Source organism: Ascidia mentula, chromosome 4 (genome assembly GCF_947561715.1).
Source record: "Ascidia mentula chromosome 4, kaAscMent1.1, whole genome shotgun sequence".
NCBI classification, from domain to species: Eukaryota; Metazoa; Chordata; class Ascidiacea; order Phlebobranchia; family Ascidiidae; genus Ascidia; species Ascidia mentula.
This window is the reverse complement of record NC_138569.1, coordinates 19,872,571-19,889,871: the sequence shown is the minus strand read 5'-3', so window position 1 is coordinate 19,889,871 and position 17,301 is coordinate 19,872,571. Positions and strand designations below refer to the sequence as shown.

General features: G+C 38.0%; 2 protein-coding genes and 2 long non-coding RNA genes across 4 annotated transcripts; all 4 read right to left on the bottom strand.

The window, feature by feature from the left end:
* Positions 1-670: 670 nt before the first annotated feature.
* LOC145898270 (clotting factor B-like) lies at positions 671-2,064 on the bottom strand. Its single transcript, XM_082986701.1, has 4 exons — positions 1,900-2,064; positions 1,681-1,786; positions 1,367-1,524; positions 671-922 (listed from the first exon to the last, which is right to left on the bottom strand). Exons 1-4 carry the CDS (start codon positions 2,062-2,064, stop codon positions 671-673), a joined length of 681 nt encoding a protein of 226 aa, XP_082842827.1.
* A 601-nt stretch (positions 2,065-2,665) lies between these two features.
* LOC145899267 (uncharacterized) lies at positions 2,666-3,569 on the bottom strand. The gene is made up of 3 exons (XR_014402479.1): positions 3,481-3,569; positions 2,973-3,086; positions 2,666-2,750 (listed from the first exon to the last, which is right to left on the bottom strand). It is a non-coding gene; the product is annotated as an uncharacterized LOC145899267 (long non-coding RNA).
* Positions 3,570-4,077: 508 nt separating this feature from the next.
* On the bottom strand, positions 4,078-9,269 carry LOC145898269 (transmembrane protease serine 9-like). Its single transcript, XM_082986700.1, has 13 exons — positions 9,186-9,269; positions 8,906-8,997; positions 8,584-8,728; positions 7,961-8,066; positions 7,425-7,588; positions 7,063-7,249; positions 6,609-6,722; positions 6,205-6,353; positions 5,925-6,016; positions 5,607-5,751; positions 4,984-5,089; positions 4,448-4,611; positions 4,078-4,272 (listed from the first exon to the last, which is right to left on the bottom strand). Exons 1-13 carry the CDS (start codon positions 9,267-9,269, stop codon positions 4,078-4,080), a joined length of 1,743 nt encoding a protein of 580 aa, XP_082842826.1.
* Positions 9,270-9,598: 329 nt separating this feature from the next.
* LOC145899266 (uncharacterized) lies at positions 9,599-10,524 on the bottom strand. Its single transcript, XR_014402478.1, has 3 exons — positions 10,400-10,524; positions 10,049-10,192; positions 9,599-9,703 (listed from the first exon to the last, which is right to left on the bottom strand). It is a non-coding gene; the product is annotated as an uncharacterized LOC145899266 (long non-coding RNA).
* Between the last annotated feature and the right edge of the window lie 6,777 nt (positions 10,525-17,301).

The following is a 17,301-nucleotide window of genomic DNA, read 5'->3' as shown; positions in this document are numbered from 1 at the left end:
CAGTTCAACACATAGAAAACTTATTTCGTATGAAACTTATAACGCATGGATAAATGGGTGAATATTCAGGAATCTAAAATTGTAAGATTAGAAGATGCATGGCCTCGGTAAACCTACCCTGATGACTAATATATCTTGTTTGCTCATTTACAAAAGTACATTTTGGGTTAGTGCTTCAGCTTTTCTACGAACCCGGGTCAAAATTTATTTCCACACTCTGTTTCGGAGCTTGGTTATTCGAAATAGAATCACCGCAAATCAGAAATTTCTTTCGACTTTACCAATTGCTCCACCTTGCGGTCACAGTGATATTTTTGTACACGTCACTTGATGTCGAACTTCTCCGATAACCCCAGAGAGGCTTAACCGGGAAAACTTTAGCTGCATGCGGGTGATTGGCAGCATTGGTCAAGGGCCCGAACCACACACTAAGAAAAAAACCTGATCGAGATTCGTGCTCAGGACATCCTGGGTTGGGTTCAAACCCCGGTGTGGTCAAAAAAAAGAAAAACCTCAAACGCAAAGGCATAAACTGATGGCAATTGGAAAGTTAATCTTGGTTGAGGACAGAGTAATTGTTAATCCACAAAATGCTAAACTCGTTTTTAAATGCAGGTTTAATAACATTCCGGCAGTGAGCACCCATGTAAACATAACACACGTAGTTTCATTACTGACATGTTGTGTTCCGAGCTGTGTGTTCCGACATTCTATCTGAATTACCTTCGCATGTTCCAGATATGTTCCGAGCAGTCTGTACTAAACCAGAAACATTTTTGATCCAATTCTCGTAGGCTGAGATTTTCGTGTAAACTCCAGGTTGGTTCGGTTGACCGCAGTTGAGTCCAAACGAAGCGATGCCAGCAACAAACCAAGCACAGTTTGAACATCGTTGGCACATAAGAAGACCACCACTGTCACCCTGTAGGTAGGGTAATATCAGAAAATATGTATATTAAAATGCGCAATGAATTATAAATCACTTCATTTGAAATAAAATATTATTATAATTCAGATATTAACAATATTGTCAAACGTTGCATGTTGCAACTAAATAAAAAACTACAGGTTTCTTGATCAGCGGCAGCTTTACTCTCATCGACAAGTTTTGTTTGTTTTCCAATAACATTAACAGATTCTTCAACCGTAAAAAAATGATTGCGCCAAATTAATCTGCACATGTTGATGCTTTTTAATCCAATTATTGCCTGAGCGTGATGCTTATTCACTCCTGTGGCACATTTGCTCAATCATCAACCACAACAGCTACACAAGTACATCGTACTGATGGTACGAGAACTTACGGGAACGGTTTTTTCCACAGGCGGATTTTTATTTAAAGAAATACCGACTCCTCAATACCCACCTGACAAGAGTCAAATCCACCACGGTTCGACCCCGCACAAATATTTGTTTCTCCCACAAATGGTTTCGTTGGCGGCATTTTCGCTTGATTGCAATAACTTACAGGAAGAATCCGAAGGTCAGCCTCCATCAAAGGGTAATCCTTTGTTCCAAAGTTTTCTGACAAATTGTATGTACAAACGATGTGAAGCACATATAGTGCGAGCTATGGCAGATATGATATATGTTCTATTCTAAAAGGCCAACATTTATCAACTGTTTTTAAATATATAAAAAGTAAAAAACAGGAACTTAAAAAAGTAAAATAGTTTGTACTTGTGCCCCATCCAGTAGCCACACACATGTTGTCAGTCAAAACCTCCTCGCCTTGTGGTAAACAGATCGGCCGAACGTACGAACCAATAGAGACAGGAGTGTAAAGCTAAAGATGTATGGTGTGAATTAAAACCTCAGTGCACATATGTGGTTTTTAATGTATTTCAAATCAGATATAGCCCTGCAAAAAAAGGATGAAAAACTTTAACTTCCACTTACTTGCATAAGAGCGATGTTATTATGTGCAGATGTGACGTTGTACAGCGGGTGAATTACGATTTTTTTTATCCATTCCAACGGTTGTTCGTGCGCGCCAGCATCCGCTTGTAGAAGGGCTCCCAATCTTACAACAGATACAAACGGCCAAGAGCTGTTTGATAGCATATACCTATAGTAAAATTATACGTTTAATTGTGCCGAAAGAACAGATTAATTATTTTACTGAGCTAAGGGTACCCACGTAAAAACTAAACAAAATATGGTATAGATTACAGGACAGAAATGCCGAGCTGGGAAAAATGCTTGAAGCGACGGAGGGGTCCGTTCTGCTTTAGTGGGGTTTATCATTCTCACTTTGACGACCAATCAAATATTTTTTGCTCTCCTGTCAATATCTGTTCAGCGAAACATTCTTACTCGAAACAATTTGCTGCAGTCAACACCCAAGAGGTTGAGATCAGGATTCCTCCACACAATAATAATTCGTTTTTAAAATCATTTGACATGTAGTTGATTTGCACCTTTGAAAAATATCAAAATCACTAATACAGAGAAATAAGGCGTTTTCAGCTTCCTTGAGTTAAAAATAAATGTTTTGTCTGAAAGAGGTGAGAAGCGTAACAGCTGAAACAAAACCGCATGCAAAAAATCGAACTTAAAATCAAAATTTTAAATTTGAACTATAAAGTAATTCTGTGTTACCATCCACGGCCACTGCCGAGCTTTGGTTTGTGTTCCATTGAATATTTTTCCACGGTTTGAACTCACTCCACACGAAGGCAAATTTCTAGCGACACAACATGAATGCTGATTTACCGAGTATCGTCGTATCAGTGGTGGAGTGCATGTTTCTGAAAAACAAATCATTGCCGAGAAGAAAAATATTTTGTATCTTTTCAAAATATTTAAATTTTTAAACAATACTTACGATACACAACATTAGTGCAGCCAATCGTTTACAAGTTTCAACGTATGAATATATTTTTTCAATTATGTAACATACATTTCCTTTCATATAAAATTATTACATCGGTATTACACAACCTGCTTTACCTATTGTTATAGCAACTTACGTCGTGGACATGGTCTGACATGACAATCGTCATATTCCACACTTCCGTTAGCCTTTCGTTTTATTCTGGTACCTTCTCCGCATGTTCGTGAACAAGGTCCCCAACTTCCATCGGCTAAAACAACAGATTGCTTTGCTTGTAAATATGTTTTTAAATAACTTTCACACTTTAAATTATTTCTAGTTGGCATGAATCTGGCCTAAGAAGGACTTCGGGTCGGTGAATATATCGCTCACTGTGAAATGTTTACTAAAGCATTGCCAATACAATGTACTCTGAACTTATATAACCGCACGATTTAGAGGTAAAGTGGCCTTTCAACACTCTGATAAAACAAGTACAGCAGTAACTGAAATTCCTTATGAAGGATTGCAGAAAACATCCACCTCCGACAGACTCCAATCACGAATACATATATTTCCTCACATGCTTTTAGAATAACTGACAGCAGTGTAACTACTCACATATCGTAAAGCATAGAAGTTATATTTTAAAAAAATTGTCACACCCGGACATGCGCCTTCGTTGCAGGATTCTGTATCGGATCCGGTATCGCATGTTCCATTCGTGCAAGTTCTGCTTCGTGTTCTTTCTCCCTTTCCACATGATTTGTCGCAGTTTCCCCAAGGTCCCCATTCAGAAACTTCTGTCCCATTTGTTTGGCTTCGCTTACGTCCGGCTGTAGTGTTTTAATGATAAAAATAAGTCGCAACAAATAACCTACAAAGTTGTATTTAGTACTTACGAAAACATCAAAAGGATACATGACAAACTGCATTTGATTGAAAAGATATACTCACACTCACACTCACACTCACACTCACACTCACAGAATTTTTTGTGAATTATGGCGGACCAGTCTTTTTATTTCTCTAAAATCTGGACTTTGACACTACATCTATAGGTAATGTGGAAAGATTTGCACCAAAAAGTTTAGAATACTTATCATATATTTTCACTGTGCAATGAATTGGCACTACGATCAACAAGGATGTCTAATTGAGCTGGTGTGATGCACAGTGTAGACTACCATTTATCGCCTACTGTTTTGCACTCATGCTCGTATTCCACCCAAAGTACCTTCGCAAGTTTCTTCTCCAACGCATTACTTACTCGATAAGTTCTGAGCTGCTTCCCTTACTCCAGAAACACTTTTGATCCAATTCTTGTAGGCTGAGATCTTTGTGTACACTCCAGGTTGGTTTGGTTGACCGCAGTTAAGTCCAAACGAAGTGATGCCAACAGCAAACCAAGCACAGTTGGTCCATCCTTGACACATGAGAGGACCACCACTATCGCCCTTTTGTAGATTTTATTTACATGGAGTAGAATTATTTTGCATTCATCAAAATAGCACATTCAATGTTCATAACTACGCATTCCCACTAATTTGTGAACATTGTACGAAAAACATGACAAGGTTACAATTAAGAATAATTCTGTCCAACGATGTAGGTTTTTTTCTAAAAGCTCACCCGACAAGTGTCCACCCCACCACGAATCGCCCCCGCACAAATATTTGTATCTTCCACAAATGGTTTCGTTGTCGGCATTTTTGCTTGATTGCAATAACTTACAGGAAGAATACGAAGATCAACCTCCATCAAGGTGTAGGAAGTTTTAGTGGTCCCATGGGATTCTAAAGAAATGTAAGCTAAAATTCTACTGAAATGTTAGGAAGTTCTTCGTTTATCAATTAGGTATACTTATTTATCAGTATTTGTACGCAAATAGGATAACTGCCATACCATGCAAGCAACGTGCCTATTTTGGGTCTAAGCAAATGGTGTTTCTTGTACCAGATTATTCATTTGACAACAATATACTTTCCTTATGGCCAGCTAAAAATCCAGACTTCCTTCACAAACTGATAACCGCAAATCGTTTTTTGACAAATTTACCGGGTTTATAAGTGTATCTTATTCCTTATCACACAATATTCTATTGTGACCTTTGGGCAAACAGATCGAAAACTGGACAAACCTGCATGTAATTTAAATATTTTTTTTACCTATGCCCCATCCTGCAGCCACACACATGTTGTCAGTCAAATCCTCCTCGCCTTGTGGTAAACAGATCGGTCGAGCGTACGTACTAATTGAGACAGGACTGTAAAGCTATGGATTGTATAAAGTGAAGTAAAAGATATAAAGTAAGATTCTTGCAGTCCAGCATCGATGCATTTATTCGCGGGGAATGTCACAAAACAAACTTGTTTATGCAATAAAGATTCTCCTGTCCGTAAAATGCGAGTAAATTATATTTTACAGTACTGGTATATTTTAGAACATTGCCGTAAAGAAAATGTTTAAAAACTAACGGCTTGAAGCATGTGCTTGGGGTTTCACTTTTTGATAAACCGTTCTCTCACGTAATGTGTTATTGTGCGTTGATATGCATTAACGATTTTTGAAGTCGGTTACGCGAAACCCAAGGGTGCCATAACAAAATATGAAAGGTTCCATAAACCTCGTTAGGCAACACAGACATAATATTGAAGCCAATAAGTACAAAAAAATACAACACTCTTGGTAAAAAAACGTTTAGACTCACTTGACGTTAAGTTTTGCGGTTCCTTTTCAACTTGAAACTGTTCCGCGGTAACAAAGTTATGTATTCCTCTAAACCACTTACTTTTAAAAGGGCGATGTCGTTAAGTAAAGATGCATTGTTGTACAGATGGTGAATTATGCTTTCATTAATTTTTCTGGTCTGCACGTGGGTGCTGTTAGCACTTTGCTGAAGGACTCCAAATTTTGCCTGTATTAGATTCTTGTTTCTGCAAATAAAAAAAACATTTGTACGTATTTATCTTTGTACGTGGACACTGCACACAGATTGGGAAGAAAAATGTGCCTGTCTTCATCTGATGTAGTTCATTTTAGTTTTTGCGCTGAAATGACATATCAGTAGCTTACTTGTTTCTGCCACGAATTTTTCACTCATTCTTACCCCACACAATGTGCTGCAGTCAACACCCAAGTGTCTGAGATCAACATCCCTCCACACATTACTGCTCCACTTTGCGTGTGTGTCAGCTGCACCTACAATCAACACAAAACAAGTAAACAAATAGAGGCGATGACCTGCACATAGCGTTTGTTGCACATCCTGTTCGTACAAAAAAGGAATTTTTCACCGGTGAAATTCGTTTCGTTACAACAGAAATAAAGAAGTAAAGCCGACAAATGGGTTTAGAGGTTTGCACTTAAATTTTTATTCTGTACTCTACCATCCATGGCCATTGCTGCTGATCTTTGGATCGTGTTCCATTGATTATTCTTCCAGTGTTTGAACTTCTTCCACAAGGTGGCATTTTTTTAGCGTCGCAACACGAATGTTGATTCACCGAGTATCGACGTATCAGTGGAGTGCATGTTTCTGACAATCATTTCGTTTGTGAACATAATACTTAATACATATGTAAGTAGGCATGCGGCATCTAGCATTTGCGATGCAGAAAAAATATGCAACATGCAAATATGCAATTAGCCTCATGCACAAAAACATTTGGTTTGTATTTTAAACAGTAAAATGATATCTTGTAAAAAAATGCTTTTCTGTTGCAAGCACAGGTACACGTTTTCGTTTTGCAAGAAACAAATAAAATTTTGCCAATATTAGATAGAATCCTACTTTTGGGACATGATCTGTCATGACAATCGTCGTATTCAACACTCCCGTTGACATTTCGTTTTATTCTTGTTCCTTGTCCGCATGTTCGTGAACATGGGCCCCAACTTCCATCGGCTAAACATGAGCTCATTTTCAATAGAGTCGACATGAAGGAAAAGTACGACATGTGAGTGTGTAGTATTTATAATTGAACATTTACCTTAAACTATAGGTGGCGAGTCAAATGTTGGTTAAGATCTAAATTTTGAGTAAAGCAGCATAATTTATGTACCCTATAGAAACGAAGCACATTTTTTTCGACTTGAAACCAAAAAAACGAGGAATCATTTCCAACTGTTATCAACAATATCCCACCAAACATCTTTATCGCATTTAAGGAGCTACTAAGAGAAACTTTTATTGCAAAAAATTATTAAAAACAAGAAAAGGGTTTCTTCTCCAACGCATTACTTACTCGATAAGTTCTGAGCTGCTTCCCCTACTCCAGAAACACTTTTGATCCAATTCTTGTAGGCTGAGATCTTCGTGTACACTCCAGGTTGGTTTGGTTGACCGCAGTTAAGTCCAAACGAAGTGATGCCAACAGCAAACCAAGCACAGTTGGTCCATCCTTGACACATGAGAGGACCACCACTATCGCCCTTTTGTAGATTTTATTTACACGGAGTAGAATTATTTTGCATTCATCAAAATAGCACATTCAATGTTCATAACTACGCATTCCCACTAATTTGTGAACATTGTACGAAAAACATTACAAGGTTACAATTAAGAATAATTCTGTCCAACGATGTAGGTTTTTTTCTAAAAGCTCACCCGACAAGTGTCCACCCCACCACGAATCGCCCCCGCACAAATATTTGTATCTTCCACAAATGGTTTCGTTGTCGGCATTTTTGCTTGATTGCAATAACTTACAGGAAGAATCCGAAGATCAACCTCCATCAAGGTGTAGGAAGTTTTAGTGGTCCCATGGGATTCTAAAGAAATGTAAGCTAAAATTCTACTGAAATGTTAGGAAGTTCTTCGTTTATCAATTAGGTATACTTATTTATCAGTATTTGTACGCAAATAGGATTACTGCCATACCATGCAAGCAACGTGCCTATTTTGGGTCTAAGCAAATAGTGTTTCTTGTACCAGATTATTCATTTGACAACAATGTACTTTCCTTATGGCCAGCTAAAAATTCAGACTTCCTTCACAAACTGATAACCGCAAATCGTTTTTTGACAAATTTACCGGGTTTATAAGTGTATCTTATTCCTTATCACACAATATTCTATTGTGACCTTTGGGCAAACAGATCGAAAACTGGACAAACCTGCATGTAATTTAAATATTTTTTTTACCTATGCCCCATCCTGCAGCCACACACATGTTGTCAGTCAAATCCTCCTCGCCTTGTGGTAAACAGATCGGTCGAGCGTACGTACTAATTGAGACAGGACTGTAAAGCTATGGATTGTATAAAGTGAAGTAAAAGATATAAAGTAAGATTCTTGCAGTCCAGCATCGATGCATTTATTCGCGGGGAATGTCATAAAACAAACTTGTTTATGCAATAAAGATTCTCCTGTCCGTAAAATGCGAGTAAATTATATTTTACAGTACTGGTATATTTTAGAACATTGCCGTAAAGAAAATGTTTAAAAACTAACGGCTTGAAGCATGTGCTTGTGGTTTCACTTTTTGATAAACCGTTCTCTCACGTAATGTGTTATTGTGCGTTGATATGCATTAACGATTTTTGAAGTCGGTTACGCGAAACCCAAGGGTGCCATAACAAAATATAAAAGGTTCCATAAACCTCGTTAGGCAACACAGACATAATATTGAAGCCAATAAGTACAAAAAAATACAACACTCTTGGTAAAAAAACGTTTAGACTCACTTGACGTTAAGTTTTGCGGTTCCTTTTCAACTTGAAACTGTTCCGCGGTAACAAAGTTATGTATTCCTCTAAACCACTTACTTTTAAAAGGGCGATGTCGTTAAGTAAAGATGCATTGTTGTACAGATGGTGAATTATGCTTTCATTAATTTTTCTGGTCTGCACGTGGGTGCTGTTAGCACTTTGCTGAAGGACTCCAAATTTTGCCTGTATTAGATTCTTGTTTCTGCAAATAAAAAAAACATTTGTACGTATTTATCTTTGTACGTGGACACTGCACACAGATTGGGAAGAAAAATGTGCCTGTCTTTATCTGATGTAGTTCATTTTAGTTTTTGCGCTGAAATGACATATCAGTAGCTTACTTGTTTCTGCCACGAATTTTTCAAAGAAACATTCTTACCCCACACAATGTGCTGCAGTCAACACCCAAGTGTCTGAGATCAACATCCCTCCACACATTACTGCTCCACTTTGCGTGTGTGTCAGCTGCACCTACAATCAACACAAAACAAGTAAACAAATAGAGGCGATGACCTGCACATAGCGTTTGTTGCACATCCTGTTAGTACAAAAAAGGAATTTTTCACCGGTGAAATTCGTTTCGTTACAACAGAAATAAAGAAGTAAAGCCAACAAATGGGTTTAGAGGTTTGGACTTAAATTTTTATTCTGTACTCTACCATCCATGGCCATTGCTGCTGATCTTTGGATTGTGTTCCATTGATTATTCTTCCAGTGTTTGAACTTCTTCCACAAGGTGGCATGCTTTTAGCGTCGCAACACGAATGTTGATTCACCGAGTATCGACGTATCAGTGGTGGAGGGCATGTTTCTGACAATCATTTCGTTTGTGAACATAATACTTAATACATATGTAAGTAGGCATGCGGCATCTAGCATTTGCGATGCAGAAAAAATATGCAACATGCAAATATGCAATTAGCCTCATGCACAAAAACATTTGGTTTGTATTTTAAACAGTAAAATGGTATCTTGTAAAAAAATGCTTTTCTGTTGCAAGCACAGGTACACGTTTTCGTTTTGCAAGAAACAAATAAAATTTTGCCAATATTAGATAGAAACCTACTTTTGGGACATTTGTCATGACAATCGTCGTATTCTACACTCCCGTTGACATTTCGTTTTATTCTTGTTCCTTGTCCGCATGTTCGTGAACATGGGCCCCAACTTCCATCGGCTAAACATGAGCTCATTTTCAATAGAGTCGACATGAAGGAAAAGTACGACATGTGAGTGTGTAGTATTTATAATTGAACATTTACCTTAAACTATAGGTGGCGAGTCAAATGTTGGTTAAGATCTAAATTTTGAGTAAAGCAGCATAATTTATGTACCCTATAGAAACGAAGCACATTTTTTTCGACTTGAAACCAAAAAAACGAGGAATCATTTCCAACTGTTATCAACAATATCCCACCAAACATCTTTATCGCATTTTAAGGAGCTACTAAGAGAAACTTTTATTGCAAAAAATTATTAAAAACAAGAAAAGGGAATAGTTTCACAACCAGTATTTAAGTACCCGGGCATGGGCCTTCGTTGCAGGATTCGGTGTCGGCATCGGATCCGGTATCACATGTTCCATTCGTGCAAGTTCTGCTTCGTGTTCTCTCTCCGTTCCCACAAGTTTTATCGCATGCACGCCAAGGTCCCCATTCAGTCCATGCTGTGAGTTACATTTTAACCAATTTTATAACAACGCATTTGTCTAGTGGGTAATAAATGAAAAAACGAAGAAACGTTTCCAACTTTTATCAACAAAATCACTCCAAACATCTTTATCGCTTTAAAAGGAGTAACTAAGAGAAATTTTATTGAAAAGAAATAATAAAAACTAGAAATGGGAATAATTTTAAACAAGGATGTAATTTACTTGGGCATGCGCCTTCGTTGCAGGATTCGGTGTCGGCATCGGATCCGGTATCACATGTTCCATTCGTGCAAGTTCTGCTTCGTGTTCTCTCTCCGTTCCCACAAGTTTTACCGCATGCACGCCAAGGTCCCCATTCAGTCCATGCTGTGAGTTACATTTTAACCAATTTTATAACAACGCATTTGTCTAGTAGGTAATAAATGAAAAAACGAAGAAACGTTTCCAACTTTTATCAACAAAATCACTCCAAACATCTTTATCGCTTTAAAAGGAGTAACTAAGAGAAATTTTATTGAAAAGAAATAATAAAAACTAGAAATGGGAATAATTTTAAACAAGGATGTAATTTACTTGGGCATGCGCCTTCGTTGCAGGATTCGGTGTCGGCATCGGATCCGGTATCACATGTTCCATTCGTGCAAGTTCTGCTTCGTGTTCTCTCTCCGTTCCCACAAGTTTTACCGCATGCACGCCAAGGTCCCCATTCAGTCCATGCTGTGAGTTACATTTTAACCAATTTTATAACAACGCATTTGTCGAGTGGGTAATAAATGAAAAAACGAAGAAACGTTTTCAACTTTTATCAACAAAATCACTCCAAACATCTTTATCGCTTTAAAAGGAGTAACTAAGAGAAATTTTATTGAAAAGAAATAATAAAAACTAGAAATGGGAATAATTTTAAACAAGGATGTAATTTACTTGGGCATGCGCCTTCGTTGCAGGATTCGGTGTCGGCATCGGATCCGGTATCACATGTTCCATTCGTGCAAGTTCTGCTTCGTGTTCTCTCTCCGTTCCCACAAGTTTTACCGCATGCACGCCAAGGTCCCCATTCAGTCCATGCTGTGAGTTACATTTTAACCAATTTTATAACAACGCATTTGTCGAGTGGGTAATAAATGAAAAAACGAAGAAACGTTTTCAACTTTTATCAACAAAATCACTCCAAACATCTTTATCGCTTTAAAAGGAGTAACTAAGAGAAATTTTATTGAAAAGAAATAATAAAAACTAGAAATGGGAATAATTTTAAACAAGGATGTAATTTACTTGGGCATGCGCCTTCGTTGCAGGATTCGGTGTCGGCATCGGATCCGGTATCACATGTTCCATTCGTGCAAGTTCTGCTTCGTGTTCTCTCTCCGTTCCCACAAGTTTTACCGCATGCACGCCAAGGTCCCCATTCAGTCCATGCTGTGAGTTACATTTTAACCAATTTTATAACAACGCATTTGTCGAGTGGGTAATAAATGAAAAAACGAAGAAACGTTTTCAACTTTTATCAACAAAATCACTCCAAACATCTTTATCGCTTTAAAAGGAGTAACTAAGAGAAATTTTATTGAAAAGAAATAATAAAAACTAGAAATGGGAATAATTTTAAACAAGGATGTAATTTACTTGGGCATGCGCCTTCGTTGCAGGATTCGGTGTCGGCATCGGATCCGGTATCACATGTTCCATTCGTGCAAGTTCTGCTTCGTGTTCTCTCTCCGTTCCCACAAGTTTTACCGCATGCACGCCAAGGTCCCCATTCAGTCCATGCTGTGAGTTACATTTTAACCAATTTTATAACAACGCATTTGTCGAGTGGGTAATAAATGAAAAAACGAAGAAACGTTTTCAACTTTTATCAACAAAATCACTCCAAACATCTTTATCGCTTTAAAAGGAGTAACTAAGAGAAATTTTATTGAAAAGAAATAATAAAAACTAGAAATGGGAATAATTTTAAACAAGGATGTAATTTACTTGGGCATGCGCCTTCGTTGCAGGATTCGGTGTCGGCATCGGATCCGGTATCACATGTTCCATTCGTGCAAGTTCTGCTTCGTGTTCTCTCTCCGTTCCCACAAGTTTTACCGCATGCACGCCAAGGTCCCCATTCAGTCCATGCTGTGAGTTACATTTTAACCAATTTTATAACAACGCATTTGTCTAGTAGGTAATAAATGAAAAAACGAAGAAACGTTTCCAACTTTTATCAACAAAATCACTCCAAACATCTTTATCGCTTCAAAAAGGAGTAACTAAGAGAAATTTTATTGAAAAGAAATAATAAAAACTAGAAATGGGAATAATTTTAAACAAGGATGTAATTTACTTGGGCATGCGCCTTCGTTGCAGGATTCGGTGTCGGCATCGGATCCGGTATCACATGATCCATTCGTACAAGTTCTGCTTCGTGTTCTCTCTCCGTTCCCACACGTTTTATCACAGTTTCCCCAAAGTCCCCATTCCGTCCATGCTAAAAAAATAATTCATGACCACAAATGTCACTTATCTAGCTGGCCAACAATTGAACACCAGTATCAACCATTCTGAATGGTGTTTATGTTTTTTGCCAATGTCACAGGATTATTAATTGTTAAGAAATGCTTAAACAATACACATTAAATTAGTTTCATAACGGGTATTTGAGTACCCGGACAAGCGCCTTCGTCGCAGGATTTTGCATCGGTATCGGATCCGGTAGCGCATGGTCCATTAACACAAGTTCTGCTTCGTGTTCTTTCTCCTTCCCCACACGTTTTATCACAGTTTCCCCAAAGTCCCCATTCCGTCCATGCTAAAAAAATAATTCATGACCACAAATGTCACTTATCTAGCTGGCCAACAATTGGACACCAGTATCAACCATTCTGAATGGTGTTTATGTTTTTTGCCAATGTCACAGGATTATTAATTGTTAAGAAATGCTTAAACAATACAAATGAAATTAGTTTCATAACGGGTATTTAAGTACCCGGACAAGCGCCTTCGTCGCAGGGTTCTGCATCGGTATCGGATCCGGTATTGCATGGTCCATTAACACAAGTTCTGCTTCGTGTTCTTTCTCCTTCCCCACACGTTTTATCACAGTTTCCCCAAAGTCCCCATTCCGTCCATGCTAAAAACACAATAACTGTACTTCGTGGTCCAAGACGCCACTTTTGAAAGTTAGGACAATAAACGCACTCAACGAAAAACGGAATGTTTTATACGGTTCCATAATAAAAATATCATATGTCCAAAAATAGGTAGTATCAATATTTACCGTGATAGGTTAATACTACATCAAAAGTCGTAATAACTTCCCAACAAGGTTTCTGTTTTTTATATTTTTCCCACTGCGTAAGTCATGACAAATTATTTACAACAGGTCGAAATGTAACCAGAAGAGGAAATTTTATTGTTATTGAAATATGAAAAAACAGAAATCGGAATGGTTACAAAGCAAAGGTGTATTTACCCGGACATGAGCTTCCATCGCAGGATTCAGTATCTGTATCGAATCCGGTATCGCATGGTCCATTATCGCAAGTTCTACTTCGTGTTCTATCTCCCATTCCGCAAGTTTTATCGCAGCTTCCCCAAGAACCCCATTCCATCCATGCTACAAACATAATTTTTAGTTGGGATAATTTCCCAACGAATGTTTTTGTTTTTATGATTACCACCGCATTCGAACTAAAAAAAATTCACCACAACAAACGCCATTTTCTTGGCTAGGCAATAAACGACACAATCAGGGAGAACTCAGAACAGTGTGTAAGTAAGTAAAACTATATCTACATCTACCGTGTATTAAAAAGTAGTTCGAAGATTAATATACCATAATAAGAAACTAAATATCGCAATGTTTTCACAGCAAGTCTGTTTTTACCCGGACAACCGCCATCGTTACAGGATTTTGTATCGGTATCGGATCCAGTATCGCATGATCCATTCGTGCAAGCTCTAATTCGTGTTCTTTTTCCTTCCCCACACGTTTTATCACAGTTTCCCCAAGGTCTCCACTGGGATATTTCTGTCCCAAATATTTGGCCTCGCTGACGAGCAACTGTGCATAAATGTACAAATACTTCACGAATGAGGATGCTCGAGCAGGCGAAATCGATTTTTCAATATTACTAATAAACCAGGGGACTTCAATTTGAAACTTCTAATATTTTCATAACATTCACTTACTTCACGAATGTTTACGCTATAAGGTTAGTAGTTATAGGGATTAGCGGTTGAATTTTAGCTGTTGAATTTTGTTCACAAATTCCTTACCCGGACAAGGTTGTGTGTTACAATCTTGCTCATCTAATGAGGAACCATCACATTCCTGTTCATTGGGGCAAGTTCGTGTTCTGGATTTCGTTCCTCCACCGCATGTTTCTGTACAACTTCCCCAAGATTTCCAAGTCATCCAGACTGCGTGAGATCATCATAAAAACACCAGTAATCGAAAATGTTTGACGTAAACTTTTACCCGAACATGCGCCTTCGTTGCAGAATTCGATATTGGCTTTGGATCGGGTATCGCATGTTCCATTCATACAAGTTCTGCTTCGTGTTCTTCCTCCGTCCCCACAAGTTTTGTCGCATGCACCCCAAGGTCCCCATTCCGTCCATGCTGCAAAATTATTCAGTAACCACACTTACACAACAACAAGTTTCACTAAGCCAAGTGTTTCTCAAACGTAAGGTTTTAATGGTCCAGAAAACTATATTTCGCTTCCAACTTTTGATTGCATATATATTCTTATTATCGAAGACATATTCACATTCTATCTGAATTACCTTCGCATGTTCCAGATATGTTCCGAGCAGTCTGTACTAAACCAGAAACATTTTTGATCCAATTCTCGTAGGCTGAGATTTTCGTGTAAACTCCAGGTTGGTTCGGTTGATCGCAGTTAAGTCCAAACGAAGTGATGCCAGCAACAAACCAATCACAGTTTGCACATCGTTGACACATAAGAGAACCACCATTGTTTTCCTGCTTGTAAATGGTGTATCATTACTTTATCAGGTGATGAGCATTTTTCACTAAATAACACTGAAATCTCAATCTAGATTTAGTCATCGGTAATACTCATTTGTCCATGTTTGGGTATTTTGAAAGCGATTCTTAGCAGTGCTGTATTAAATCGCTTCCATTTACTGATATGAATTGAAACTTGGCCCCAGTTAATAATAGTACTCGCCTTAAAGTATTTTGCATTCGTTTATTAGAAAACATTTTTAAACTCAGTCCTCCATGTGCAAAGTATTGTCTATTTAATTTTAATCAATAAACTATAAAAAATAACTTTCCTTTAGGCCATTCTGTCCATCAAGAAAGATTATTTGAGAAAAACTCACCTGACAAGTGTCCACCCCACCACGGATCGCCCCCGCACAAATATTTTTCTCTCCCACAAATGGTTTCGTTGGCGGCATTTTCGCTTGATTGCAATAATTTACAGGAAGAATCCGAAGGTCAGTCTCCATCAAAGTGTGGGAAGTTTGAAGTGATCCAGGGGCTACCATAATTCAAAATGTGAGCATTAAAGGCTCCTTGACTTACTTGGCAATCACAGCTATCGTTCATTATGTTCACTGGCTCAGGATTTACTGCATAGGTATTTTGGAAAATATTGATTAGGTACAATATGCTAAGCAACGTTACCAGCTGTTAACTACAATTTATACTACCCCAGTACCCCATCCTGTAGCCACACACATGTTGTCAGTCAAAGCTTCCTCGCCTTGTGGTAAACAGACTGGTCGAACATACGAATCAATGTAGACTGGAATGTCAAGCTAAAAGGCAATAGCACTCAGTCAAATCCAAAATGACGTCTTGTTGTTCTGCATCCATGCATTTTCTTATCAAACTACATTTCGCCAGTGTTTTTAAAAACTTCAGTTCTTCAACCAAAACGATTTTTTAAAGAATTTCCTTTATAATTTATTTTCAAAAATTTTTTTTAAGAAAATGTTTTTTGCACTTACATGTAAAAGAGCGATATCGTTGAGGAAAGATGTACTGTTGTACAGTTGGTGAATTATTCTTGTATATACCAACCTAGCCTGCACATGAGCTCTGTTTTCGCTATTTAGGAGAGCCCCAAATCTTGCGATAATAAAAGATGCGGAGTTGCTGCAAAAGGCAACAGCGTAATAGATTAAATAATCGCAATATCAGTCAGTCGCATTTGATGATGCAAAGGCACCAGTGTCAAGTCTGTTTTTAGGGATTTTCATGGACAACAAATTTTGTTTATTTCTGCCACTAACTCTTTAACGAAACATTCTTACTCGACACAATGTGCTGCAGTCAACACCCAGGAGTCTGAGATCAGAATTCCTCCACACATAAATTTTTGACTGAACAGGAATTTCAGATGCACCTTTAAAGCGCGATATAGACATTGGAATTACGTCCTATAATACAAGTGTCACCCTAATAACACTTTCCAGTTTAGACGAAATGCCATGTGTGAATGTTGCGAGGTTTACAACGTTAACAGATTAAATATAAGTCCTGGAATATGATTTGATAAATTATAACATTTGCATCCATACCATCCATGGCCATTGCCGATTTTTGGATTGTGTTCCATTGATTATTCTTCCACGGTTTGAACTCACTCCACAAAAAGAAACACGTTTAGCGTCACAACACGAATGTTGGTTCACAGAATATCGTCGCATTAGTGGAGGAATGCATCTCCCTGAATTATTTTAAAAATTATCAAATATTGTAGCGACTGTATTTTTCGTGGTAGATTGTGCCGATTTTGCATGTGTCGCATGTACATATGACAATTTTTGAAGTCACTTGGTGATCTCGACGATAATTTTGAACTAATAATAAAAAAAAAAGATTCTCTGGACCGCAAAACTTTGCATATGGTTTGACCGACACTAGTAGAATTCACGTTCAAAACAACTCGACCGACGAGAAAAGTATTACTCAGTCGTATTAGCTGAGGACCAGGATGCAGCTACGATTGACTGATATTTTTATGGACAATCATGCGTCATGTCAATACATGTACAAGGAAACGTCTTTTCATCATTCCACCTCTGGGCGACCGTTTGCCATTTGCAGGCCACAAAACATTGTTTCTTGCTTTTACTACACTATCATATCCGACATC

What these genes read in the sequence shown, in the direction of transcription:
- LOC145898270 (XM_082986701.1), bottom strand. Translation starts at nt 2,064, where the DNA reads ATGCTATCAAACAGCTCTTGGCCGTTTGTATCTGTTGTAAGATTGGGA. An exon ending in ATAACATCGCTCTTATGCAA is followed by an intron (nt 1,787 to 1,899) that starts GTAAGTGGAAGT and finishes ATACATCTTTAG; the next exon opens with CTTTACACTCCTGTCTCTAT. An exon ending in GTGGATTTGACTCTTGTCAG is followed by an intron (nt 923 to 1,366) that starts GTGGGTATTGAG and finishes CCCTACCTACAG; the next exon opens with GGTGACAGTGGTGGTCTTCT.
- LOC145898269 (XM_082986700.1), bottom strand. Translation starts at nt 9,269, where the DNA reads ATGCCACCTTGTGGAAGAAGTTCAAACACTGGAAGAATAATCAATGGA. An exon ending in ACTGCAGCACATTGTGTGGG is followed by an intron (nt 8,729 to 8,905) that starts GTAAGAATGTTT and finishes TTTTATTTGCAG; the next exon opens with AAACAAGAATCTAATACAGG. An exon ending in ACTGCAGCACATTGTGTGGG is followed by an intron (nt 5,752 to 5,924) that starts GTAAGAATGAGT and finishes TTTTATTTGCAG; the next exon opens with AAACAAGAATCTAATACAGG.